General features: G+C 35.0%; 1 protein-coding gene and 1 non-coding gene across 2 annotated transcripts; both read right to left on the reverse strand.

The window, feature by feature from the left end:
- Positions 1-267: 267 nt before the first annotated feature.
- On the reverse strand, positions 268-27,967 carry LOC101209660 (187-kDa microtubule-associated protein AIR9). The gene is made up of 38 exons (XM_004134507.3): positions 27,770-27,967; positions 26,333-27,613; positions 24,703-24,774; positions 22,767-22,832; positions 22,511-22,582; positions 22,330-22,395; positions 22,137-22,199; positions 21,967-22,032; positions 21,608-21,707; positions 20,496-20,597; positions 19,591-19,820; positions 19,369-19,483; positions 18,029-18,149; positions 17,513-17,688; positions 16,324-16,459; positions 15,534-15,634; positions 15,392-15,439; positions 14,554-14,738; positions 14,351-14,468; positions 13,497-13,624; positions 12,177-12,345; positions 11,750-11,868; positions 11,329-11,497; positions 10,612-10,696; positions 10,464-10,537; positions 10,266-10,385; positions 9,107-9,302; positions 8,903-9,024; positions 8,335-8,542; positions 7,137-7,210; positions 6,894-7,032; positions 6,350-6,531; positions 5,575-5,730; positions 3,309-3,440; positions 2,517-2,575; positions 1,610-1,642; positions 1,379-1,510; positions 268-864 (listed from the first exon to the last, which is right to left on the reverse strand). The coding sequence occupies exons 2-38, from the start codon at positions 27,239-27,241 to the stop codon at positions 688-690; spliced, it is 5,220 nt and encodes a 1,739-aa protein (XP_004134555.2). The 5' UTR covers positions 27,242-27,613; positions 27,770-27,967; the 3' UTR covers positions 268-687.
- Positions 18,645-18,745, reverse strand: LOC116404826. Its single transcript, XR_004217929.1, has one exon. It is a non-coding gene; the product is annotated as a U6 spliceosomal RNA (small nuclear RNA).
- Positions 27,968-27,994: the final 27 nt, after the last annotated feature.

Consider the following 27,994-nt stretch of genomic DNA (forward strand, 5'->3'; position numbering starts at 1 on the left):
ATATTTATTTTCTGTTATGCTTAATAAGGATCAAGTTGATGGTATCAAAGTGATGAAATACGATTGACAATTTATTCAACCACATAGTTTAGAGGCTGGCTGGCGAAGAAGATGACAGAGGATCATTCTGATCGTGATAAGATTGAGTTCCGATTAAAGAAGCAGCATCAAAACCCTAAAAGAAGACGTAGAAATTCAACTGACACCATGAAGAGTAAATTCAACTGGCTTATTATTATTATTAATTTCTACAACAAAAACTCGATAAAGTTATTCATCCGACATATTATTATGAAGTATAGCTGTCAAACTACTCAAGATAACAGAAAATAATAGTCTGTTATGCATAACAGATACTTCCACTTGACTATACAATACAATACAAGACTTGCTCTAATAATAATAAACAAGCACATTATATTGAAAGAAGATAAAGATACAAGAATTCAATACAACCTTGAGATATACAAGAGAAGAAAACACAAATGATATACAATTGAATCTGGACCACCAATCCGCTCACCACTGCTTTAAACAACAATAAGCATGATGAAGCTTTATATATGATGAACTAACTACTTGTGGGGAAAAAAAATAAGGCTGATAGGTGGTGGGATGAGTGACTAGGTTTGATAAAAATTTGCTGTACTTTCATCTCTGTTTTTTTTCTTTGTACTGTAGAAACAATCATGCATCTATTTTCAGGAGAGTGTTAAGGGATGTACTGTTGAATCTTTGAGCAAAGCCTCTAATCACTAGGACGATAACATCTCGGAGGTGTCGGGAATGCACAATTAAGTCAACCTCATTTTCGGAGTCCACTACAATTCTAAGCCGATGTTGATCACTTCTGAAAAGTTCAACCTGTTGCATCATATAGACACATCAACAAGGATTATGTATAGAAATCTACTGAGGTGATCAATGAAAGATGCCAAGGCAAATGCTAAAGATATATGCAAACCAACTGATGCATCAGATCCTAAGAGCATGATAGAACACATTGAAGGAAAATCATATGTTAATCTATATTTCATTAGTTATGTGTTATTCCTAGAGCCCTATAAATATGTTTTCTTACTTCTCAATCTTTGAGCAATCCATATGGCTATGAAAATACCAAATCCTGAATCACTCATAAATAAAACAAATAATTGAAGATTGAAATTGGCTTTTATTTCCAGTATCTCCAATGCAACAATTATCATATTAATTATCCCATAAAGAATAAGTGAAACTGTATACAAGTAGCTAAAACTACTGGCGTCAAACTGCAAGACAGAAAACGAGGAAGAAAAAGATAACCATAAAGATGCCAGTCCAGATAGCAGGGATGGGAGGTTTAAGCTGAAGCACGTTTAAAGGCAAAGAAGCTTACATGAAATGGGGGTGCATAACTTCCACGAATTTCTGTAGTCGGAAAAGATGTCTTTGAACCTGGCTTTACAACCTTCACTCTTTTTTTATTAATTTCCAGAATTCTTCTCTCGAGGCTTCCAACTAGGGAAATCTGGAAGGACATCAGCCAAATAGTGGTTACTTTGTCCTCCATCTATGACCCTTAAAATGAACTACAGTCAAAAAAATAGTTGTGCGAACTAAGGTGTACCTTCTTCTGAGCACGGTCCTTGTCATACAGCACCTGTTACAAGAGCATTGAGCAATAAATTCAAGGGAAAACGAGTAAAACAAGAACATTTTAGCAATGTCAGGGGCTACTGGCCAGAGACCACCAATTCAAATCCAGAAAAACAAGGAACAACATTTTTCTCAACATCCCTCTTTGCCTTCAAAAAGAGAAGAAAAAACCCTCAGTTTCTGGCAAAATTATTGGAAATTGGAGATCGTACTTGGTTACTCTTGTTGAACTAGTCCATGCCCTGACTCAAATTAGAGAGGTACCAACTCAACCTATAGCTAAGAAAGATTCAACTCCTTCCTTTTCTACGCTTACTTTTTAAGATACATACCCATCAACAGAATTATGTTACTTTGTCTCAACTGGGCAGTCTTTATCTCTCAACCAGCCCCCTAGGCCCTGTTCTGTTTTGGTGACTTTGGTTTGCATTTTGACAGCTTCATTTTCCCCTCTCTGGCCGCCCTTCTTTGGAGCATAGCTTATATTTTCTTTTGGTCTAGTTTACACAGTAGTAGCTTTTGCTTTTGTCTATAGGCTCAGCCTTTGTACTGCTGTGTTTGCCCCATTTCCCTTTATTTATTTTCTTTATTTGTCTGTCTCAGCTCTCTGTATTAGGCTGGACTGTGTCTCCATTGTATTTTGGCATATTTTCTTTTCTAGCTTTAATTGGGATATGTTGTTTTGGTGCCAAGGAGGTGTCGACCTAGTTAAGATGTCTGAGTGCACCTTTTGATCCCCCTCACTTATTGCTCTCTAGGCTCATTGTATAACTCTCTTGTAATTTGAGTTGTTAATATTAATAAATCAGTTTGTTAATGCTTAGATTGTCACCATAATAAAATGAAATCAAATGCATATGAAGATTTCCTTTTCATACCTCAAACTTTACAGAACCAAGATCAAGCTTTTGCTTAACTTCCCTAACAACATCAGGCTCTGAGAAAATAAACATCTTTCAGGTTATTTCATAGAAAGAAAAACAGGATATATTAGTGAATGATAAACAGATAAAAGTATAACAGATCCCAGCTATAGTGACATAATATGCAATAGATCTACACAACAATACATGCAATAATTCAATGACAAATTAAAATCATCAAATATGAATGTCTTCAACATGTTAACATTTATGCAGCTTTGGAAAGATCATCACTCTACAAATTTTGAAATACACGCCTCTGCAGTTCTTGAAGATGAAGCTTTCATTTCCCTACAAAGTTTTAGTGCTAAGGCTCTGTTCTTGAAGATGAAATACACGCCTTTAAACAGTTAGTAAGGTCTTGATTATTAAACAATATTCAGGTTAGTCAGAGTCCATTACTTCGTTTACTTGCTTGCTTCTTTCCTAATGTACATGGAAAATCTTATAACTTCAGTCTCTTTTGATGGATCAGTTCCTTTGGTTTAGATCCATAAACTCATGATATAACAGAATTATTACAATTGCTACAGCAGATATGGGAAGAAAAATAGTATCCAGTTATTACATTTTCCAGAAAAGAACAAAGGATTGACTTGGTTTGTTACTTGCTTAGGATATTCTTGTTAATCTTTCCTTCCCCTCTTGAGAGTATCTTTGGTGATCGTATTAATATACTGTTTAAAAAAATCATGTACAAGAGCTTAGGAAAAAAACAGTGACATATGATATGGCATTTTGAATTACCAACAGCAATTGACTCTGTAGACGCTGAAACAGGTTGACCTTCAATACCATCTTCTCTCACAGGGGTATAGATGGCAACCAACCTATAGCCTACGTCATCAACATTAGCTTCATACATCCTGCCTGTTTCTCCTGGAGTTTCATAAAACAAAACAACTCAAAATAAGAATAGGTTGGCTAACCTAATTTCTGAACTTAGAAACAAATAAATAAACTTGCATGCCATTTTGCAGAAGGAAACAAATAGTCATTACGTGACCACCGAATGCAGAATTCAGAAACCGTAAATAGAATAATGCTAGAAAGGTTAAGAAACAGGACACATAAACAAGAGGCTCAAGCTCAAAGCCTCACCTAATTTTCAAATAAAACATTTTTATAACAAATATCTTTACCCCTGAATTTTAAGTTTAATATCCATCTGGTCCTGTTTCAAAACATTATATTTTTAATATTGAGTTCTAAATTCAGTTTTCATTTGGTCCCTAAGTTTCAATATTTTACACCCGACAAGCCAAGAGGTTGGGTTGACACTATGGACACAGTTAAGAGAAATACTGCAGCATGGTGTTCTTTGAGTGTGAAATTCAAGGACTACTCTCCAAGATATTTGTTTAAACTGGGTGGCTTTCATTCATCAACCACTCTAATGGGGGCTGATTTTCCTGCTCTTCTAAGAAGACCAAGTTTTTGCATCTTTATGGCCTTTGATGTTTTAGAGAACCTCTTATTCAGTTTTGATAGATATAGGAGATTATCTGTGAGGGCATTCTATATTTTCCCTCCACTGTACCTGTTTGTTTATTTTGGTTTCTGTCTTTGTTTTTTCTGTGGCTGTATGTTCCTGAACTATTTGATTTGTATTTGTTCTCAGTTTTTTTTTTATTTTAGGACATGATGATGGCACTATAGGGGATGTCAACCTAGATGAGGTGTCGAGTGCGCCTCTTGATCCTATCTCTCTCTCTCTTTTATGGTTTTTCTATTATTTTCATTGTATAATTCTCTTGAACCTTGAGATTCTATTATTGATATAAGAAGCTTTTCTCCTTTTCAATAAAAAAATATTTTCAACCTTTGCACTTGAGTTTTCACTAATTCTCAATTCGTATTTGGTGTTAACTTTCAGCTAATATTTAAATTTGAAAGTTGGTTGATTTTTTTAATTAATCTCAATAGTGATAGAAAATTAGTGATTTGATTTAATTCTTATAAATCAATTATTAGACATTAACGATTATAATCAAGGACTGAATGAGAATTTAATGAAAATCAAGGTTAAATGTGTAAACTTGAAGCTAAGAAGCAAATGGAAATAAAATTCAAAATTCAATGGTAAACAAAATGTAACATTTTGAGGCCTAGGAAGCAAATATAAATTAAACTTGAAACTCAGTAACATTCTGAAATCTAGAAACCAAATGAAAACAAGACCCAAAACCTAATAATTCAAAAGGTATTTTTTCTCTTAACTTACTTAACCTTATCAGCTTAAGCTTTGGGCACTACTAGAAATTTACAGTTAGGCCTCTGATTATAAAAGTCTACTCTGGGGAGGGCAGAAACAAGAGAGTTTTCTGGCTTTCTTGAACTTAACAATCTCCAGAAGGAAATATTAGTAAATGAAGATACTTATCAAGCCAAGGTTTCACTTCCTTTTCAAAAATAGGAAAAAAAATGGCATGCACTCCCTCCCTTGAAATCAGAGGTTCCGTTCATCCCTACAATTTTTGTTCTCGTTTCTCAATAACTAGTAATAATAATGCTTATCAAGTTCAAATTCAGGTAATGCTAACTCCTTCTAACTCTATATTACTAGTCCATGTGATGCGAAAACCACATTCTAATACACAAGGAAACATATAAAGAGAGTGTAAAGATCGAGAGTATATTGAAAACAGTAAGGTTTTTTCTAACCTATCGGATGTCCCCAAAGGAACAGTTCTTTTCTAATATATAATCTCAAGCTCATGGCTGTCATATATGCTAGCTCATTATTAAAATAAAATCATTAAAATAATGAAAAGAGAGTAGTGCTAAAAATACATCATAGAGAAAGAAGAACAAAACCAACAAAAGAAGTAAGAGGTGGTGCTCATTATTATCCAAAGGCAAGAAATGCACAAAACATATAAGAGGTGTTCTTATTCATTGAGACGAAAACTACCATTTTTATATATATACAAGCAGGGAAATATCATTAAAAAGGGGCCAAAGCTGGAGACAAAAATTAATATTAGAAGAAAATAAAAAGTATCTAAAATACCTGGGATAGAGATAAGATCAGGGCTCCCAACCATGGACCTAAGCCACTGTATTCTACTCTTCCCTTCTTTTCCTCCACTATAAGTGCCACGAACTGCATATAAATTGGTATGAAAACCTCTGCCTTCTATCTCCAGCTTATCAATCTTAGGAACGCCTGTAAGGTAAAGAAGGGTTTAAAAAAGATGCTTAATTGGTAGTAATGGAGGAGATATGAAACTAACCACAGAAGAACAACTAAAGTTATTAAAATGTCTTCATCAGCAAAAATGAAGTAAAGAAGCCTTAAATATACTAATATTGCCAAAAACACATATGTTCTGGGAAGATAATCTAAGACTCTTTCTACTCCAAGCTTATGAAAAATTGAAAATTGACAAAATACGAACAACAATTTAAACCGTTCAAATTAACAAATCAATGGTAATGATAATACATAGGAGTTATAAAACTATAGAATTTGTGTTCAACTTTTGGTCTCCATGTGCTTCATATCTTGTAACGTAATGTGAATAGAAAAGGTTTAAATTTTAACCCAGTGAATAGTCTAAATATGATGTTAAAAAAACGTCCATTGGATATAAGAAAGGGGTGAAAAATTTAATCTGATTGACCACTGTTTTCAGGAAAAAAAAAGAAAGAAACTATTGTGTATATTATACTTATCACTTATGTTACTGTACACCTATTTATGTCAAAATATTACGTGCTCATGTATTAGAATTGTATTGAAATAACAAAATTTACGCATTTGAGAGCATTTGAAAGCCTATGACCTGGTAACACCGATGAAGTCTCAGCATAGGTTGGCTCAGTTGATCTTCCAAAGGAATCTATCACAATGCACTCACATCTTAAACAATGACCAATGTCCTCAAGACGGACTTTGTAAGAGCACAAACGTTGTGTAGGTAAAAGCTCAAAAGACTTGGTGTCTCCTACTTCAGCTGAACTGGACCTGTTTTTTGTATTTGTTGCAAAGAAAAATTCAGATTTACAAAACATTGCATGTACATGTTCTCTATATATTTTTTATTCCAAAACATCAATCAAGTAAACTCCAGTTGAACACCAAAAATCTATACAATTGATATGCGATGCCTATGTAACATTATGCATTAAATTAAAATAGAAACATAATCCAAACAATCAGATATAATACCCATGATCTGATGGACGGAATGACAGTGAACATCGTTCATTTTGATAAACCAAAAAACAAAAGCACAATATTTTTTTGAACCAGTGTGTTGGCAACCAAAGAAGCCATTTAACAAGAATTGAAGAACGAAAGAAAAGAATGAATGTATGATACCATACCATTGGTACTTTACTTCTTTTATATACTTATTCCAGACAAATTGCTGATGGTCACACTTTGGGATCACTTCTACTGCAGTTAGGACTTCACCTTCAATTGCCTTTCCAGTGAGAGCAAGCATTTCCACATTCGGAAGTTCTATAGATCAACATGTCAAAATTTTAAAAAAAAATCCAAAAAAGCTTCACATAAGAAAATTAATTAGAAGTAAAAGTTCCAAGCAAATTGGAAAATTTTATTACCTGGGAGAATAATGCCTGTTGGATCAGACAACACAAGTTCTCCAACAATAGAATCTGAACGAACTGGTGTGTACCTGTTGGATAGTGGTTACAAAAGTGATCCCTTTAGAGCACTGTATCTGATGGCTTGGCTGATAAAAGAACTACATAACAAGTCAAAGTGAAAAAAAGACTTCATGTGATTTGACTTATACGAACAACTGTGCAGAAAATTCTTTCTTAATACATTATGAGGTTTGAATTTTAGAATGATTATACTTAAAAAAACATATGAAGCAAGAAAACGGATGATGTGGACAGATGAAAAGATATTAACAAGAATCCTCCCTTTGAAATTCTTGTTGTGGGCTTCTTAGCTTCAGATTTTCCTTTTGGTCGCTCCTTGAAAAAGAGGACACCACGTGCAGAAATAAAAGTGAATGGAAATAAAAAAGTAGGGAAACAGTTATTGTTTGTTTTTTTAGTATTCCTTTTACTCATAGGAAAGATCGCCTCAAGACAGCAGGGCTTAATGCTTCTTCATGGTGCTCCCTTCCTAAGGGTTCTTTTTTCCAGCAGGATTGCTAGCCCTTGTTATTGTATTTTTTATTGATGTATTGGTTAGCTATAGATAGATACTACTGGCTTTGTGAGTGTGCTAGGATTCTTTTGCACTTACATATTAGGTTTTTGTATTTTGATTTGGGACATTTTGGAGATGACATGGGTGCTAAGAGGATGTCAACCTAGTTGAGATGTCTTACTACACCTCCATGTCCTTTGTTCTTCATTTTCACTGCACCTCTGATCCAAAGTTAATTTCATTTCCTTTTTGTTTCCTATGTACTTTGAGCATTAGTCTCATAATGCTCAAATCATTATCTTAATGAAGAGGCTTGATTCTTGTTCAAAAGAAAGTTCACCCAGTTTGAAGTTTTTTATTTTTGTTTCCTCTCATGTACTTTGAGCATTAGACTCATTCATCATTTCAATAAAAGGCCTTGTTTCCGTTAAAATAATAATGATAATGATAATAATAATAGTTTTTAAAAAAATTAAGAAAAAGCAGCTACAATTTTTCATTCACTTCATCTACGACTAGCTACCATAACTCCAGCCCACTGACAAATAATAACTGCATGGGCATGATGAGTTGAGGCATGAAGTTATAAGGTAAGAGCATCCAATATTACATATTAGAGAGAAAAAATATCATTACCCAAATATCAAACGGCAGTTATACTCAGCTTCAGTGACTTTATAGGTCATAGATGTTGCTCCCTTAATGAGAACGATTGTTCCATCATTCTTCTCTTGATACCAACTATAGAGGCTTGCTCCCTCATAACCACCAAAATATTTGCCTTCTCCAGAATAAATACCAAATGACAATTCTTTGACACAAACACCAGAAACCACTGGTAAGGCTGTCACAATATTTATCAAAAGTCAACAAATCAAAAACTGAAAGAAATTAGCCCACAAGTTGCTGTGAAGGACGTAAGAAGCAAAAATAACTGATGAATGTAATGCAAATACAGAATTTCAAATATTTTGTTCGAAAAGGAACAACAAAATATCATTCAAGGACTGAAAACAACAGCATCAGGGCCGGGAGATGAGAGACCCCCCACCCGAGGAACTACTTACAAAGAGCTTCCCGATCCAGAAGAATTAATATCAATTGCAGAAATAATGTAATGGAAGGATTTAAACCCTTATTCTTTTCTTTAAACCAAGTACTCTAATTCAGACTAAGAACTGAAGAATTATAGCCACAATCGTACCTGGGATTACAGGTGAACTTGAAATTGCAACTAATGGCTTTCCACATTTGCCATCTACACGTGTGGGAAGCCAATACAAGGACAAATATGTCCCCACATCATCAAGAGATGGAGTATATGTTCTGGCACGGTATGATAACCATTCAATTCATTTATTTATCAAGTGAACTCAGTTTAGTGAATCGAAAATCAAAAGTCACTTACAGCGTCCTATCACATATGACAGCGTCTTCACAAGAATTCAACAAGTCCCCTAGTTCAGATTCTTCCAGCTTATGCCTTGTCCTGTACCAGATATACTGTCCAGCACCTTCATGCCCACCAAAATACAATTTGATTGGAACTACCTCTTGGCCCTCGGAGCAATCTTGTATCACAAGATTTAGTCCCACAGGTTCCCCTGTACCAAAGAAAGGGGATTCAGTTGCTAAATAAAATGCGTTTAACCATATGATAGACTTTTGTACAGTTCATCTTTGTATCCTTAAAATGCATTTAACCATATGCTAGACTTTTGTACAGTTCATCTAGTAAAAACATGCCAGTTCATTTGAGGGAATAACAGATTCAGAAGAATGTTGAAAGGTGGAGTATGGTCTGCAAAATAATGCCTGGAAAGAGGAAAGCATAAACCATTTGGCAGTGCCTCGGACTTTCCTTCCCCATGTGGGATAAAGAACAGAGAAACTAAAAGCCATCAATTTTCTCTTTCGGTGGTGCCACAAAGAAAACAAGTAGCAATATTTTAATTAACTGGGCAGCATTACTGCTTTTTGGGAGATCCAAAAACAATGAGCTCCATATGTATGTTGAAAATCATTTCCATTCCATTGATTAATTCCCCATCTAGTGCGTGCCACCATGAGGTAGACTAAGGTTCTTGGAAAATTCTTGGAGTAGAAGTTTTTTTTTTTTTTGGAAACGGAAACGAGCATTTCATTGATATAGTGAAAAGATAGTATAAAAAGCAAATCGGTAGGAGCTCCCGGACATCTCAAGCTCGATGAAGAAGTTGCTGAAGACCTTCTGCTTATTGTTTTTTTATTGTTTCCATTGGAGTTTTCCTTTTGAACTAGTTTTGGAGATGTCAAGTTTTTGCCTTATTTTGTTATTGCTTTCTTTTTGCCTTATTTGAGGATTACTCTATTTAGTTAGAGTTTCTATGTACTCTTATTCCTTGTTTGATGTGTCCTTGGATATGATGAAGGCATTAAGGAGGTGTCAACCTAGTTGAGATGTCTAGGTGCGCCTCCGGATCCTTATTTTGGTTTTTTTTATCTTTGCTCATTGTATAGTTCTCTTGCACGTGGAGTTATCAATAAAGAAGGCAGTCTCCTTTTTCAAAAAAAGAGACATAAATTACCTGGAGCAATTGCATCAGATATTATACTTCTTGGGTTTCCTTTCATTCCATCATCTCGTACTGGAGTGTAAACAAGTTCAATATGGCTTCCCACATCATCCAAAGTTAAATCCAGAAATTCTGTTATATAAGAAAATTTAATGAGAATTTTTAAGTCAGAAAAAACTAAACCAATCAAATAACTCAACATGATCTCACCATCTTTCCCACGTTCCTCCTTTACTCCATTATTATTAACCCTAAACCATTCATGATGACAATCTCCTCTTGCCCTGCAGTAAGAGAACAAGTAAACAAAAGAAAAGCCTTGGAATCAATAACAAAAGTATGTTTCTCGAAATCACACCCTCCACTATAAGCTGCATTGATGCTCAAACGTTGGCCCTCAACCAGCAATCCAGCGATCTCCAAGGACTGACAAATGGGAGGACCTGCATTACATATCACACATACATATAAGAAGCTTCAACAAAATCTGGAGTTGTTTTTTGTTTAAAAAAAATATATTTATAGCACAAATATACCGACTTTATGTAGATTTCGATACACATGATAAAATAAAACTGGGATTTACCAATCCCAGCTAGAACTTCTAATTTTTTTTTTTAATTTTAAACAAAATTATATAAGAAACAGAAATTGTATTCACAACAGCAAAAGAAGGCAGCCTAAGGGCAGAGGACGAGAAGACCCCCTACAAAAATCTAGTGAATAAGAGTCTTCTGATTGTTAAAACTCATGGAGAGGCTGTAATTACAGAAGTGTTCGGTATAGTTAGTGCTCCACTAAGAATTTGTGTGTTGAACCATACTCCAAAAAGGATCAGACTTATCTTTAAAAAATTTACTATTTCTCTCATTCGAAATGCACCAAAGAAGAGCTCTAGTAGCACATCTCCATAATTCCAAATGCACCAAAGAAGAGTTCTAGTAGCACATCTCCATAGAACTTCTAAATTTCTAACAAGGTAAACTACAAGAATTTGTTGCCTCTTTGAAGAGCTAAAGGGAACGGAGCTCCTCATAAAATTTTCCTACGTGAAGATAAAAAGAATTAGGTTTACCAGGTACTACAGGTCCAATTTGTTCAGAAATAACAATAGGACCACGAGCCCAGTCATTTCTCACAGGCTCGCATGAAACAGAAATGAGGAAGCCAATGTCGTCAACTGATAGCGTGTATGTAGCAGAAGTTGCACCCCTAACTTCATTCTGGTTTCCGTCACTGCTGGTCTGTACCAACAATAAACCTTGAGACATAGAGTGGTTGTGCACACACCAACCAGCAAATAAACGAATCAAAATGAATTTCATGGTATGACAGACTTTTAATTACCAAATTTGAATTTCCTACTGGCTAGTACCATCCATTTTTGTTTTAATATTGTTCAAAATGACCCAATATTGTTTGGTGTTCGTCAAAGTAACAATGAAATTTTTTTTAAGATGATGTTACACAATAGATGTAGGGGTTGAAGAAAGTACTCGAAACCACCGAAAAACTGATTCGCCCTCATTACCACCCCAGTAGCTTTTGTCAACACTAAGAATTGTTCCCTCAACAACACTTCCAGCAATCTGCAGAGACAGCAATCTCGGGCTACCTGGTCATTAAAAACCAACTTGAATAGAAACTAACTTCAAGAAAATAAATATAGCCAAACAATAGAACAGAGCTCATTATTTCATTTGAACAACTACAAAGGTTGCTTGTCTCAAATAAATAAACAAATAAAAGAACTACAAAGGTTGTTTGCAGCATAGGAAAAACTAAATGTTTGAACCCAATAAATGACGTTGACTTGTCTGATGAAGGCATAGGCATATCATTGTAGCCTTTTGTCTCCTTGTAAGATTTTTCATGTTCAAGTAAGATCAAAACAGTAACTAGAACTAGCAAAAAGGAAATTACCAGGACGAATTCGCTCTTGTGCCATGCAAATTCTTGGCTCCCCCATTATCCCATCATCGCGTACAGGTGTACATTGAAATGAAATAAATTTGCCAATTATGTCCTTGGTAATACGATACTGAAGAAGTCCCAAAACCTCGGGTATTAGAGTACCAGAGTCATTTTCAATCTGCAGATGCATAGAACGGTTATGTCAACATCATAATAGAAGTCTAACAACTTATCCAGCAAAATAAACCAAACGCCTTATCCAGCAAAAATGATGATTATAATCATCAGGCTAACCATCAGTAGTCTGTTAGGCCATCAATCAAGTGAATAGGAGAAAGCAAAGGACGGCCTCAAGAAAATAAAAAGTGTTAAAATTTTACCCTGAGCAGTAACTGCAGTAAAAATAAATTCCTAAATCCGAAGTGTGGTTCTACAAAGTAACAGATAGCAAGGTGATCTTTGAAGTTTGTGTTGAATTAGTCCCTAAGTTTCAAAATGGAACAATTAAGTGCCCAAAGTTTAGAAAATGATCGATTTTGGTCCCTCTATTAATGAAATCTATTAATATTTATCCCAAACATCTCAACTAGGTTGACACCTTCTTAGCTTTCTCATCATATGCGAAAAAGAAATAAGATAAAACTATAAAAAAATGTAAAATCCATTGAGCTTTGTCTCTCTATTTTTCTATATATTAATGATAGTGAGACTCGTATCCTTTTCGAAGAAAAAAATAGAAACATGTAAAAATGAGGTAAATTGGAGGCCTCTACAGCAGCAGGACATCAACAGAGAATATCAATCAAATCAAAACAGAACAAAAACCATGACCTAATGTCTAATACACCAAAACTGGACCAAAAAAATTCTTAGAAAATAAAACATCTATTATTATAATAACTATTATTATTATCATAATTAATTATAATAAAAACAAGCCTGTTTCCCCTCCCTTCCCTTCCGCACTTTTTTCCTCTCCCTCCTCCCATCCCCTAAATGCCAATGTTGGGGCCAACACTTGTGATGACTCTCTGCCAAGTTCGCACATTTTTTCACCTTCCCTACTAAAGTACAAGAAACTTTCACATATTTTTTTTCAAAATAAGTAACAGAAAATAGAGAAGATCGAGAGCTACTTGTGTTAATGAAAAAATGCTATTATCCATTTGATTCTACACAATAAATATTGGTGGTTGTGGCCCAACAGTAGGCCTACTACATGTTGATTAACAACTTAGAAAACCCATGGTGATTATCCATACAATAAATTATTATTATCGGCACATGACAACACTAAACCACTTAAAGGAACAGGACCAAAGTGGATACCTCATGAAGATACCATCTATAAATGCTTTTTCCTTCGTGTCCTCCAACATAACCATATGATGCTGTTAATATCCCGCCTTCAGTGTAATCGCCAGTAATTGATAAGAAGTTCAAGCTAGGTGGAAGAGCTACAAGAAAGGAAACTGAATAATGAGACATATCCAGAATAACCTACACGCTGATAGGGCAATAAAAATCTTGCGCCCAATAAGACACATGTTGAACATGTAGGCTGAGATTTCCTTTTACAAACTAATCATGATTCAACTCTATTTACAAAGAGCAGGCTTCATACAAGCTCATTATTTTTCACCACATTCCCCTCACAGTGCAAATGGTTTGGTTTGGGCTGCCACATGTATTTGTGTTCAACTTTTAGTTTAAACTGGTTTAGTTACCCAATCATTTCCGACATACTTGATAAAAGGAAAAAATTATACTGCAGAAACTTTCGTAATTGAGATAAGAGCTGAAGAAATAAAATGTAAGATTGCATGCATGTCAACAAAGTTAATCCTTAAAATACGGCATCTTAGGGAGTAATTATAAAATAGTTAAAATCACTTCTGTCAATTTAGAATTACTCTAAAGCACGTCTCTACTTGTTTAAAATCAATTTAATATTTGATTTTACACTTACAAGTGCAATTTCATACAATCAAGATTGATTTTGAACCATTAAATGCATACTTTGGAGTGATTTTAACCATCTACAAAATTACTCCCAAATATGACATAAAGCACATTAAGGTTGTAAAATTATATTAATTGACTATATGAATAATCCTCACTCTTCGATTAACTGAATTTTCAATCAATTTAAAGACATAAAAAACAAAGTAAGAATCACTTACTATCAACTGGACTATCTGATATTGCATAAGCTGGTTCACCAGATTCACCATCTGGAGTCATTGGAGTGAATTTTGCAACAATATAGAAGCCAACAGCGCCTAAAGGTATGCGGAATGCCTAGACAGACAAGGTAGTAATCTGTATTCTAATATTTGAAAATTGCCTAGATGCAACTGACAACTGGATCAAGTTTGCTACTTACCTTTGCAATTTTGGATGTGCTTAATGCCTCAAAACCATCCAAACTTTCCAATATTGAAGAACGTGTTTTAAACCATTGTACTCGACTGGAGCCTTCACTTCCTCCAGTAACAGTACCGGTTACAGTAATTTTACTGTTCTCTCTTATATCTCCAATTATCCTCACGTTCATGACTTTTGGGGGAGCTGAAATTGGGGAAAAAATGGAAAAAGAGGGAACATACCTGAGTAAAGTAATATTCAACACACACACGCACACAAAAAGAAAAAAAATCACCACATAGCAAGTCCAAACCCTGACTGAGTAGAAACATACTTCAATTTTTTTTATAAAAGAAACATACTTCAATCTAAAACAATGGCGTGTGTAGTTGATGATTATTGATTACAAAAAACATGAAATATTATTGAGACCATCCTAGCATAAGGACATAGTCGGCCGAGACCAAAGGTCAGTTGAGCTATTAATCATGCTTTAGCTAGAAGGAGATTCATCCAAACGAACTTTGGTTCTTGTCTCCGTAGAACTCAAACCTTGGTTATAGGATGTGATGTGGGTGCTAAGAGAGTGTCAACCTAGTTAAGATGTCTGGTTCTTGATTCCCAGACCTTGTTGCTCTTTTTATTTCGTTATTGTACCTTGAGCATAGTCTCATTTCATTATTTCAATGAAATAATCTTGTTTTCGTTTCACCAAAAACAGAAACAGAAACAGAAACAACAACAGCAACAAAAAGTGTTGCCCTGTGCCTCATTTAACATATTTAATATTCATTTTTTTCTGCCAAAGGACATTACTAGAAACTTAAAGATCTTCGTATTGAAAATACTCAAATTACCTGGTTTAACTACATTAGATGTCACAGATACGGATTCACCTTCTTGCCCTAAGACACATAATAAGATTATACATTATTTTCACAGCAACCAATTTTATAATATTAGACCAACTATTATGAAATAAAAGGGCAAAAGGCAAACCCTCCAAATTGACAGGCACATATACAAAAGTTAATTGCCGCCCAACGTCTTCTTTATTTAAGGTATATTCACATGTACCAGAAGACACCAAATCAAAACCTCTGCAAAAGAAGTAAAAAAAGAAAAAAAGAAAATTAATAACAGGATATAAAAACTATCTGCAAACAACAATTTCTATAACAAAAAATGCTGTCGCTTCAAATCTGTTTCTTTAAACAGAAAAGATGGTATTAGGAATATCAAGGCTTAATAAGTGGTAACTGACCAACTTGGTACAATTTTCCAGCTTTTGAGAGGCTTCCCACCCTTCCTAAGCTACTCCATACCTCTGTCATACATTTTTCTCTCCCACTTGTAACTATATCTTATTATCAGGTAAGGTTCTAGTCCACTACTAATCAATTAACCAGGTCTTGGCCTTTCCGATATAATTTATATTTTTTTTAAACGCAATATAGTTTACAAAGAATTGGTGTTCTTGCAATCCAATCAGACGAGTAGCATTTACAAATGAACTAATGCAAATAAATATGTGACAGGAGCAGAAGGGGCACAGATACCGCAGATAGAAGCAACATAACGGAAAATATACATTAGCTGAGGTTTATCGAGTTCATTAAAAGCATAGGTCATTATGGAGCAGAAGCAAACTATCCAAACAAACATTGATGTTCTCTTTAGGATGAAACAAGAACATGTTGCTTGTTATCTAGAACTGTTTTTATTTTTCCTTTACCAATTAATGAAAAGTTTGTTTTTCATGGTAAAAAAATGTTGACTTATTACTCACCCAGTATCCCGGTTCTCATACAACCATTCAAACTTGCTTGGGCCTTCTCTTCCGCCAAAGTAATCACCAACTCCCTTGATAGTAATTCCTTCAACAACATCTCCTATTATTCGAACGTTACTAACTGATGGGGGAGCTGCCATCAGAGGTCATGATTAGCTTCATTTCTAATATGTTTTAAAATAAGTAAAAATGAGAATATTTACCTTAAGAAAGAACTAAGAACTAATTCATTTTATAAGTTACATCCTTATTCCTTCCGAGGGCCAATTTCTATTACTCTTGTCCTTCATGCATAATTTTTGTTTTTTTTTTTTTTTCTGATAGAAACTTGAGAGCTAAAATATAGTGAGAAATAAAACATAAGAAAATTACCCATATAAGCCAAAAAGTATTCAAAGTACTCGGGCGAATCTACTCTCTATTTTTTTTAAAATGGAAACAAGCCTCTCTTTTTTTAAAATGGAAATAATGATAGTAATGGGACTTATGCTTAAAGTACAAGAGAAGTATGCTAAGAGCGAAAAGGGCAAACGGACTAAAAGAACAATCAATACAAAAGAACGAACAAGTTGATCAAAAACTTCTACACGAACTTACTAAGAACAAACAGACGAATCTACTCTCTTGAGATATACTGGAGCCTAAATCAACTAAACAGTTGCTCATGTTCCTCAGAGCCCAACCTTTTTATTTTTAAGAAACTCCTAACACACTATCTTGATAACTATTATTTTATCCCCGGCTATTAAGTTCTAACATTTTCTTTCTTTCTATTTTTTATGAAAACTATAATTCAATAGGCCTAATGAAACAATATGCTGGAGGCAACATAAGAAACAAAAATGTAATAAAAAGATAAAACTAAAAAACAAAAAACAGAACAGAACGAGCCCACACAAAAACACAGGGAAAAAAAGGCAAAAAAGCACAAGCAAATAATATTACAAAAAGGGCTCCAATTGTTGAGGATAAAAACAAAGGATAAGAACTCAACATTTTTATCTCCCAGCGAACTTTTTACCACTACAAAAGTGTATTATCTTTTGATAGTAATCAGCAATAGCTAAGTCAATCAATAAAATGCAAATTTTTAAAGAATACTAACAACATACTTATTTGTTTAGTACAATAAAAAAAAATATAGCTAGGACTGAGGAAACATTTATGCAGTTCTTGACTCACATACCAGCTTTGATGAAATCAGTATACTTATACTGAGGTTCGCCTTTGGCACCTTCTTCGGTAACAGGTGTGTACATGAAAACCAAGCTTGAATCAATATCATCTACTGTCAAGCAATATTCCTCGTCTTCTGCTCCAACAATAACAACAGGAGGGCTGTTCCATTTTCTCCTTAACCAACTGAACATGTAAAGATAGTTTTTCAGAAAACGACCGTGCTTAAAGCATATGTGCATGTTCAAGCTACTGTAAGGTTGTTGGGGCAAAGGATGAGCTTGGCTGGCTAATCCCCACCCCAACCCCTACTTAGGACATGCGTTAAAAATTTATATTTTTAAATATGAAAAAAGAGCTCAATTTCTTCTCACGAGATGGGGTTAGTTTGTCATCAGCACACAACATTAAGAGTAAATTTCATGAATTCTCGACAATTATACACAAGAGACACAAATTCAAGTATCTTTCCCACAAATCCTAGTACAGACAAATAGAATACATAACCGTTTTAATTAAATCTTACCTGGCAACACTTTTCCCAGGAGATCCTCCACACCATGCCACGACAGCTGAGCCTTTGATAATATTACCCTCCATAAGCTCCCCGTGCACTTCAAGGTTTACAACCTTCGGAATTTTGCTTCCTTAAAAAAATAAAATACAAAGATATAACTGAATAATGCCATTATATAAACTGCTCGTAAGTAATTATGAAGATAGTTTGTATGAAATCAAACAAAAGAACAACTATAAGAGAAAAGTAATCTTTCCTTCAAGTTCTTTTTTTCCCTTTTTCGGTGGAAAGTTATTCGTTCCTCTAAACTTAATTTTTTTTTCTTTTGTGTAAAAACATATTCATTGAGTATCAAGATGAAAAAGTGCTTCCACAAATTACAAAAAGATTTTTGAGGTAACCAGAGAGTAATTACAGAAGAACTTAGGGGAAGAGCTCATAGTTACCATCCCCTGAGCTAGCTAACATTTCTATTTATTCTTAGTGAGAAGCCATGCAATCTAACTACAAAAACTAGAGTTACCAAATAAATAAACTAGGAAGCAAGTAAGACAGAAATTGTATAGCTCCCTAGAACTTGTACTTCATTGATAAGAACCAAATACATCCTTTCAGGTGGCCTCTTGTCACTTTCATTCTTCTAATTCAAAGCAGAATCTCCTTGTGCAGGGGCCATGCTAATCTACTCTGTATCGCTTCAATTTTATAAAATGTCCCCGAAGGGACAACTCACAGCAGAATCTCAGAGCCATATTTTCATCACTCACCCAAATGCATACAGAATTAGGAGGCTTTTTCTTACAGACTTTGGCTGGCCTGTGGCTACTCCTAACAAATTTATGCATGGTTATCCTTGATCCTCCTCTTCCCAATGAGGAAAAAAGATATTTGGCTTCATTCGGTTAGGTCAATGAGGAATGAGAGCAACCGCCGTATCTTCCAAGATGAAGAAGATTCTCTTTTATAAAAGGATAGAGAAGATATTTCAAGCTCTTTTTTAATGTCTTTTTTACATTATCTTGGTGTAAAAACGTCTCACCCTTTGACGATTACAGCAAGAGCACTCTTTTATACAAATGGAGGAGTTTTTGGTAACCACTTTTTGAGGGTGGGCATTTCAATTCTTTTGTACAATTCTTCTCAATGAAATTGTTTCTTATCATAAAAAATAAATAAATAAGAAAGAAAGAATGAAGAAGTGGCAGGGTTCCTCTGTAAATAAAAAAAAAAACACTACATGCTTGAAGGAAAAAAAGTAAGAACACATATAATGAACCCCAAAAACATATTTTAGTGATGGAACATCCCATCTCGCCCATTTGTTCATCTAACAAAACAAGCATAGGTACCTGGGGCAACTGGAGACGATATTGCGAATATAGAATTATACTTTGTATCTCCAAGGATGGGAGTGCACTCTACTTTTAACACTTTTCCAATATCTTCACGTTTTGGCCAATATACCTTCCCAAGAAGTACCACCAAACATCACCAGCATGACATAAGAATGATGTTGTTCTATTTAATCATAAGGTTAAAACAGAAAAATAAATCACTCTAGAGCCTTTTACCTCAGTAGTAGCATCAGGTAAAGCAGCAAAATTTGTAGCTATTCTCTCCCCAATAAACCATTGATATGTTAGCACCAACTGTGTGTCACTTGCATTGTCTTCTGGGTCAAATGAGAAATCGCAGCGACAAGGATCTTCTTCGAAAGGATGATCAACAGACGCTTCCTTGAGTAAATACCCAGGGGGAGAATGATCTTTCCATTTCTCAAGAAGAAAGCGAAAAGTTGAGTCTGGTCATTTAAGGAACACACGGAGAGAGAAAATTAGCATTAATCAAAGAAGAACAATGGGTCTAATAGACATAATTTTATGCCTAATCCATCCATGGAAAAAAACATTTGAACGATATTTTTACATGAACATGATCCTATTTGCAAACCAAAACCAGCTTATTTCTCTTTTGATTTACACATATTTGATTGAAGGCGTGAGGATTCTACAGTTGACCAATGTATTCATAAATAAATTAAGCATAACTTGATGAATAGGAATTCCCCTTGGGAGTTGAGTTAGTATTTTTATTTTTATTTCAGCCCCTTTTTTAGTTATGCTCCTTTTCATGGGTTTTATTTTAGTATGACCTTTTAGTTTGTCATACATATAAAAAATAAAAAAGGAAGAAGAGAACTAAGATATGGTATTATTTAATCAGCAATTGAGCAATTGAACCAAATTACAGCTGACAGATGAAGGTAAATTCTAATATTATATCGACACTTCACTTCATTTGTGAGCTTCGAATATGTAGAAGACCCAACAAGTGGTAATCAATAATAATTGGGGAAAAATATATTGCAAGAGTTTGAATACATGATCACTTGGACCTAATCTGATACCATTTTAAATCATCGTGACCCAAAAACTTAAATTAATGAGTGGAGATAAATTTGGCATTTAGGAAAGACCTGTTGCATGATCTGGACGGCAAAACTCCCAACCATCTCTAATGCATAGACCAGTATGTGCAGGATAACGCTTAGCCAATGCAACCTCCTCTCGAGTAAGATCTGTCCAAAAATTTCAAAATATAAAAAAACAATGGCTAATAGCTAACAGTCGATATAGTGTATCATACATATTCAGCATTTGCTATTTCAGTCGAATAGTATCTCTTCATGAAACGTAGTTTCTTTTTAATTCTCTTTTTTTTCCTTTCTGTTTGTGGTTAATGAACGAAGAAAAGTCAACTTTTTCTACTTGCATTCTGCTACCAGTAGCTTCAAATGTTCAGTGATACTACAAAATTGACTTTGAGATAGATAATCCGAGGACAACTGAACATCAATCGGATTTTCCTCACACTGAAACAAAGCATTCAGATCTGCCTCAATTGGTTCAATTTGTCTCTTCATCTCATTCTCAGCCGATCGGTTCAGTGTTTACTATTTTTTTTGTATTTCTTTTTTTAAAAACAGAACCAAGACCTTTTCATTGAAATAATGAAATGAGTCTCATGTTCAAAGTACAATGAAACAAACAAAAGAAAAATGAAAAATCCAATCCTTAGAAACGAGCACCACCCAGAAGTAGTTTGTTGTATATTATTCCAAAACAATCCATTCTAGGCATCCTATTTTCAGAGGTCATCCGGTTACGCTCCTTCCATACTATCCACTCAATGGCCCTCTCTGCAGACTTCCAAAGAATTTTAGCTTTCCTCTAGACTCACCACCAAGTACTTCCTTCATGATAATGAAATATGAGGCTTCCAAGGTTTTAAAAAAGTTTTTCAATGAAAGCGAATCAAGGAGAGAGGAATTGATACAAAATCTTCGAAAAAAGAACTCCAAAAAGAAGTGGACCAAAAAATCTCGTCTCAAGTCTCTGGCAGTTGAAGCCAGAAGCTAAACTTATCCACACATGCACAGACAAACAGACCCATATACATTCCAAATTGAAGTTATAAAATAGAGTGTCATCCAATTGTCTTTATCTGAAATTTAAACTACCAATTTGAAATTTAGAGGGCCAACAATTCCAATATAGATATCTGTAATATAAATTTTAATTAGGTTACCTCTATCATTAAATTTTTTCAAAGTAGGACCAACCAACAAGATGGAAGCAGCTTCTAAATGTGCCATTTTGAGTATAGGATTCTCCTCTACACGTAAATGCTGCACCATAAGAAATCATCAGATGTTAATGGGCTAACGAACTTTAACATTGCCTCTATTCAAGAGGTTGATATGAGATGAACAATAGTCATTAACGAACTTTGACATAAGCTAGTTTCGAGTGAACAAATTTTACAAGAAAAAATGCCATTTTATTTGTCCAGCAAACCTTTTCAGCCTAGACTTGCATAACAGTTTTGAGTGGTTGAATTTAGTCCACATATAGTTTTATGTAAACCTATCTAAACAGATAACTAACCTCTAGTGCTGGTAAATGAGGAAAACCCTTGAGAGTCAAAATTCTGTTTTTGCTGGCAGCTAGTACCTGCAAAAAAGATTGATACTTGTCTTAAATAAGAAGAGAGAGAGAGAGGTCGAAAGAATTTAGTATGGCCTGCTGGCAAAAGAAAACTTTAGATAGATAAAAACCTGAAGTCGAGGCTGACTTGCCATTGAAAGTGACTTCAACTTATTTTGGGCAACAGAGAGAAACTACAGGACAAGGAAATGGAAAAAAAAGCATAAATATCAGAGAAATGGAGCAAGAATGTCAAAAGGCTTGCAAATGACAATTTTGGGCTGGGCAGGATCAGGTGGGTATGAGTGTTATTTCAGCTTTTACCTCCAAATTTGGTAGTTGTGGAAGACTTGCTAAGGAAGTAATTTGATTTCCAGCCAGATACAGTTGCTATAACCATCAAAAACATTTAGCAATAATAGTTAATCTTGGACACAACAAATGCTTTTCATGTTTCATGCTAGCTAAGAAATGAAAGGAGAAAAAAAAAAGTGGGAGACAATACCTGAAGAGCTTTGCAATTATCAAGAGGTTCAAATCCAGGTCCTTTAAAATCATTGAAACTCAAGTCAAGAACCTGAAAATAAAGGGGGGAAATTAGAAAATTAAGACATCGAAAACAGAAACACAAAAGTCATTGAAAAATTATGAGCAATGTTACCAAGTATAATATCTGCTTTATTGATTAACTGTGTTTAGTTCATTGCACATAATCAATACACATCAAAAGAAATTAATGTGGATATAAAGAAATGACAAACCTTGACTCTTTTCAGGATCTCTACTCCTTCCAATGTCGACAAGAGGTTGTCCCTCAGATAAACGAACTACCAAAAAGAATATAGGGAAATCAGTTTTTTTTTTTTTTATAAGAAACATGTTTATTCATATAACAAAAAAAAAAAACAACCTAAGGGCAAGGAACAAGAGGGCCCTCTCCAGAAGAAACTAAAAAATGATGGTCTTCCAATTGTTGAATATCATTAAAAGGCTATAATTACAAAAGTGTTTGGTGTAATTCGTACTCCACCAAGAAGCTGTGAGTTGCAACACAGTCCAAAAAGAATCAAAAGAATTATAGCTATCTTCAAAAATTCTACTATTCCTTTTTTTCCAAATGCACCACAAAAGAGACCGAGTAGCACATCTCCATAAGATGTTTCCTTTCGGGCTATAACCTCTAATGTTGAGCCCCTCAATCATCCAGCTATCAACCTTACTAGGAAGACAAAGCTCCAAATAAAAAATTCTAAACAAAGTATTCCAAGCTTTCTTAGTAGAGAGAGTGCAAAAATAAATGGTCCAAGGTTTCCTCTTCTTTGAAGCAACATCGAGGGGCTAAGCATAGTGTACTGAAATTTTTTTTGTAGCTTCTCGTGAGTGTTAAGGCTTCTGTAAGTGAGCGACCATAAGAAAAATTTCACCTTTTTCGGAATTTTAGTCTTCCAAATATGACGAATCAAAGGAACATCAATGGAGGGGATCTCTTGGTTAAGTTGAGAAAATTAGACTTAGTAGTAAAGCTGCCATTAATGACGTTAGGAGTCCATTTAAGACTTAAATTACCAGCGAAGAAAAAGTGAAGTACTTGATTGAATTATGATGGAAGATAAGAAAATATATGACACGGTATAGAGAGAAAGGAAGAGTGATGCTTATATCTTCCCTTAAAAATCCATTTATGTTTATTCAAATATGAACCTATTGGGTTTCTAATAATAGCTCTTCTGATCCTTTTCAGGGAAGTTACTTTTAAGGTGTAGTCGCATGGAAGGTGCTTTCACCCTTGGAAACATGCCAGGCCCCTTTCTGCTTCCATGGAGCAAAATATGTGGATGCAAACTGTTAGAATTAGTGGGTTTGGTGTATGTTGAAAGCCCAAGGGTTCTTTTGTATTTTGTAACCCTAATTATTCTTTCCTTTTTTGTTTAAGCCTTGCTGTCTTTTTATTCCCCTCTCTTGTATTATGTTGATTCGTAAGAAAATAATAAGACAATTCTCTCCCATGGTTTTTCTCCTTGTACTAGGATTTTCACGTAGATCTTTGTGTTCGTTCTTCGTCGTTATTTTAATACAAACTACTCTAATGATTAAAAAGTGAGCCTAAGGAAAGCTAAACGGTTGAAAAATATAACTCGGTTAGTTCAAAGGAAAACAGGGAAAAGACCATAAGAGTTCTTTCCTCTCCTGTGACTTGAGCTACCAGATACAATCCTTTACAAGTAATCCCCTTTACATCCATTCAATTGATTGTCCAACAAACCCCAGCCATTGAATTAACTTTTTCTCTCTCATGGGCTACATGCAGAAACACTCTATTATTATCCTGCCCTTATCCATCTCTAACAGTCCTATATGTCCAAGGCACCTGGGGCTCATCTACATGTTCCCCCGTTAGCCTTACATTGTTACCTCACTCCATGATAAACGATGAATTGTTCGCCCACAAAACCCAATTTCCATATCAATCTATCATATCCAACCAACTAAGAGCCCACAAACATGCTTGTAATGTTCTTTGAAATCATTTTACACCAAAGTAAAATCTAATATTTGGTTAGAGAGTAGTATTTACCAAAAGAAAATGTAGCAGATAGAATGATATACAGAAACAGGTAAATTATTCTTCAAAAAATTATAATATTACGAATAACAGTTATAGTACAAATAGAGTATGTCAAGAATACACAAGCCTACCTCTAAATTAGGCGACAAGTTCAAACCACTAGCATCAAGACTGCGAACTCTATGGCCCCTGAGATCCAACCTCTGATACATCACATAAAATTAAACTTAGTAATGATATTTTCAAATGCATGGATTCCAAACAAGAATATAGATAGATGAAACAACAATAATATTTTTCATAAAATGGATGAGACATCATCCAGATAGTTCTATAGACAAAGTTCAACTCACTGGTGAATAGTCAATCAACCTTGGCATGCCAAGAAAAAGATGTAATTATTTTTTAAAAACCAGAATTTAGAAGGGCCAGGAGTAGCTTTATAGTTCATTAGTTCTTCACTAATTACTTTTTATGTTTATTGATTGTTCTTTTGTACTTTCTGCATTATGATGCTTTAAAACTGTCTTGTTTTTTAACTTCTTTGTACTTTGGAGTATTAGTCTCTTTCCATTTTGTGGCTTCTTTGTATAATGTAAATTGCGGTATCCTTATCAAAAAAATAATAATAATAAATAATTAAAAAAAGGAACATAAAGAGAGGGCAGTGATAGAAATGTAGAATTTTCCAGAGAAAGGATTTGTTTGTTATCCTGACACATCTTCTGGTGCCTTAGACAACAAAAATTTCAGATTATATAAACACCCTTCAAAGCTTCAAGTAGAAAACTTGATCTTGAAAACTCAAGTTATCTCTCAAAGGCCAAAGCTAGAATTTAAAGAAGAAAGAAGAAAAGGTGTGTTAACTAGAGTGATTTTGGAATATGAAAATTAATGAAATTAAACTAGCTAAGAGAATTTGGATCCAATTTTAAAGCATGAGTCCAGTTAAACCCGTACCATTTGTATTGCTAGCAACTTCTGCATATGGACAGTATAGCTGGTTGTTCTGCCAGTTATGAATTTTGTTTATCACAAATTCTAATTTACTTCCAATTTAAAGATCAACTCGACTTGGCATCAGTAAGAAGTAAGAATTTCTCTGTTTGTAGATACTATGGATTAAAATCAATGGTGGACTTTTGGTAGACAGTTACAAGCAAGACTCTAGCAAGGCAAAGGGTAGTATACAAATTAGAACCTTCCAGATTTGTACTATACATCAGAAATTAATCTCAAATTTAAAGACCAAAAAGCAAGAACAAACAAGTTCACAAAAATATGAGCTTGGTGCCACACTCCATTGTCGATTACGGTTGAAAATAAGCAGTGGATTATCTCTTTAGTCAAAATAGCCTTCAATCCTAGTGGGAGGAAAAATCCGAGAAAAGTTTGTTGTTTCTATCAGTTAGACATGATGTGGTATGAAAATTAAATTTTAAAGTTTTATAACAAGAAGTACCTAGGCCATTTAATTCTGTTCCATCAAGATGAGGAGGTGTACTTAACATTCTACCAAAAAAATTGTATAGGGATATAGGCCATTCCTTAACTCGTGAATGTAAAAGGAGTGTAAATATAATTGATGTGTTGTGTATAATAGATGCATATAGAGAATAAACAGAAATTAGGTAAATGTACACCAGTGTCCCACACCCTAAGCCTACTTATTACATTATGACTAAGCAGTGAAGGGATGTGGCCACGCTGAAGATCGTGAAGATGAGCGTGCATAAGATTATTATTGACAAAGTTCCTTACCAAATCATCACCCGCTTTTATTTCCACCTGAGGAAGACAGGCAAACCGAGAATCCCTGCTTTCAGGGGTTCTGCTAGCCTTTCTCTGTCCCAATGATCTCGAATTCTTTTCAAGAGGTGAAGATAAAGATGAAGCTCTTGACCCACTAGAAACTGCAGGGGATCGAGCTGAAGGAGATGAAACCTTTGAGATTGTTTTTCTAGCTACACTGCCACTACTGCCGCTGCTTTCCTGGGAAGTGGAGGTGAGCCTTCTTGAGGTAAGAGAAGATGAGATTGATGGTGTTGACTTAATAGAGGACCTCTTAGCAGCTTCTTTACTGATTGCTTTATCAGGTGTATCCGATGGTATCGAAGTTTTCAAACTCCTGTCTGCTGATGAAATCAGGACAGACTTTCTAGCCCCCGGTACGCTTGATCGAGGTGAATGCTTGGAAACAACTGAAGACAGTGAACTCCTTTTAAGTTCTGGGAGAGAACGCCTTGTTGGTTCGGATGTTGGAGTCCTCGTGGCTGCAGCATTGTTGGCATTGTTTACTTTTTTTGAGGAAGATGCAGGTGACTTCTCGGGCAATCCTCCTGTACTTTTTCTTCTGGTCACTGGAACTGAACCTGAAACTCGAGTAGACCCACTTGCAGTTGATTTGGTGACATTTGAACTGGAACCTAAGACTGTTTTAGATTCCATGCCCCTTCTAACTGAGCTAACCTTCGCTGCATCTGCAGCAGAAGGTTTACTTCTTTTTGCACTTGATGACGAACCGACAGCAGGAGCTTTTTGCGAATTGGGATGCTTCACAACTATATCTTCACTCCGTACCGGAACTGGAACTTCCAAGTTCGTTTCACCTGTCTGAGCTATGGAATCTTCCAGTTTCGCTTCCTCTGGTTGGTTTGAGGAACCCTCCATTCGGGTAAAATCTGGTCGAGCAGAACTCAAAAAAAAAAAAATGACAGGTAGGTCAAACGAGGCAAACTGAAACTGTCAACATTTTCTTATTACGTTCACCAGCTGAATTCAATCAGGAACAGGGCAAACTTCAATACTCCTCGGTCCTTCAGAAGAAGGAAAAATCCAAATAACAGACAAAAACCAACTCGACCAAGCTCGTTAAAGCCGTCCAAAATTTTCCTCTATGCTCCCCATCAAAAACTCATAGCAACATTCTTCAGCCAACAAATAAATGCCACCAAAAAGAACCCACACTACAAAATTCAAACCCCACTGAAGCTGTCAGTACACAGAGCACACCACTTCAAAACCAAACACTACACTTCGATCCTGCACAAAATGAAAACCAGCAAGCTCAAAACAAGTGACCCAGAATCAAAACTATCAAGAAAATCACTCCAGCACAAAGAAACCAAACCAAGAAAGAAACAATTCAAGCTCAAAATGCAGCACACAGAACAGAGCATACACAGAGAGCAAACTTACCAAAACAAACAATGCCTTGGATCTGAGGTAACAAGAAAGCCAAAGAGATGGGATAAATTTGAAATGGAAAAAACAAGTCTAGGGTTTTTGAATTTGGCAAAGAGAAAGCTGAGAAAGCATGGGAATTTTCGCAGAGTGGCACCAAAACAAAAATAAAAAGCAAAAGCAAGAGAGAGAGAGATGGAAGAAGAGAGTGGAAAAACCAATCAGCTCAAAGAGGAGAGC

Source organism: Cucumis sativus, chromosome 6, assembly GCF_000004075.3.
Source record: "Cucumis sativus cultivar 9930 chromosome 6, Cucumber_9930_V3, whole genome shotgun sequence".
Lineage (NCBI taxonomy): Eukaryota > Viridiplantae > Streptophyta > Magnoliopsida > Cucurbitales > Cucurbitaceae > Cucumis > Cucumis sativus.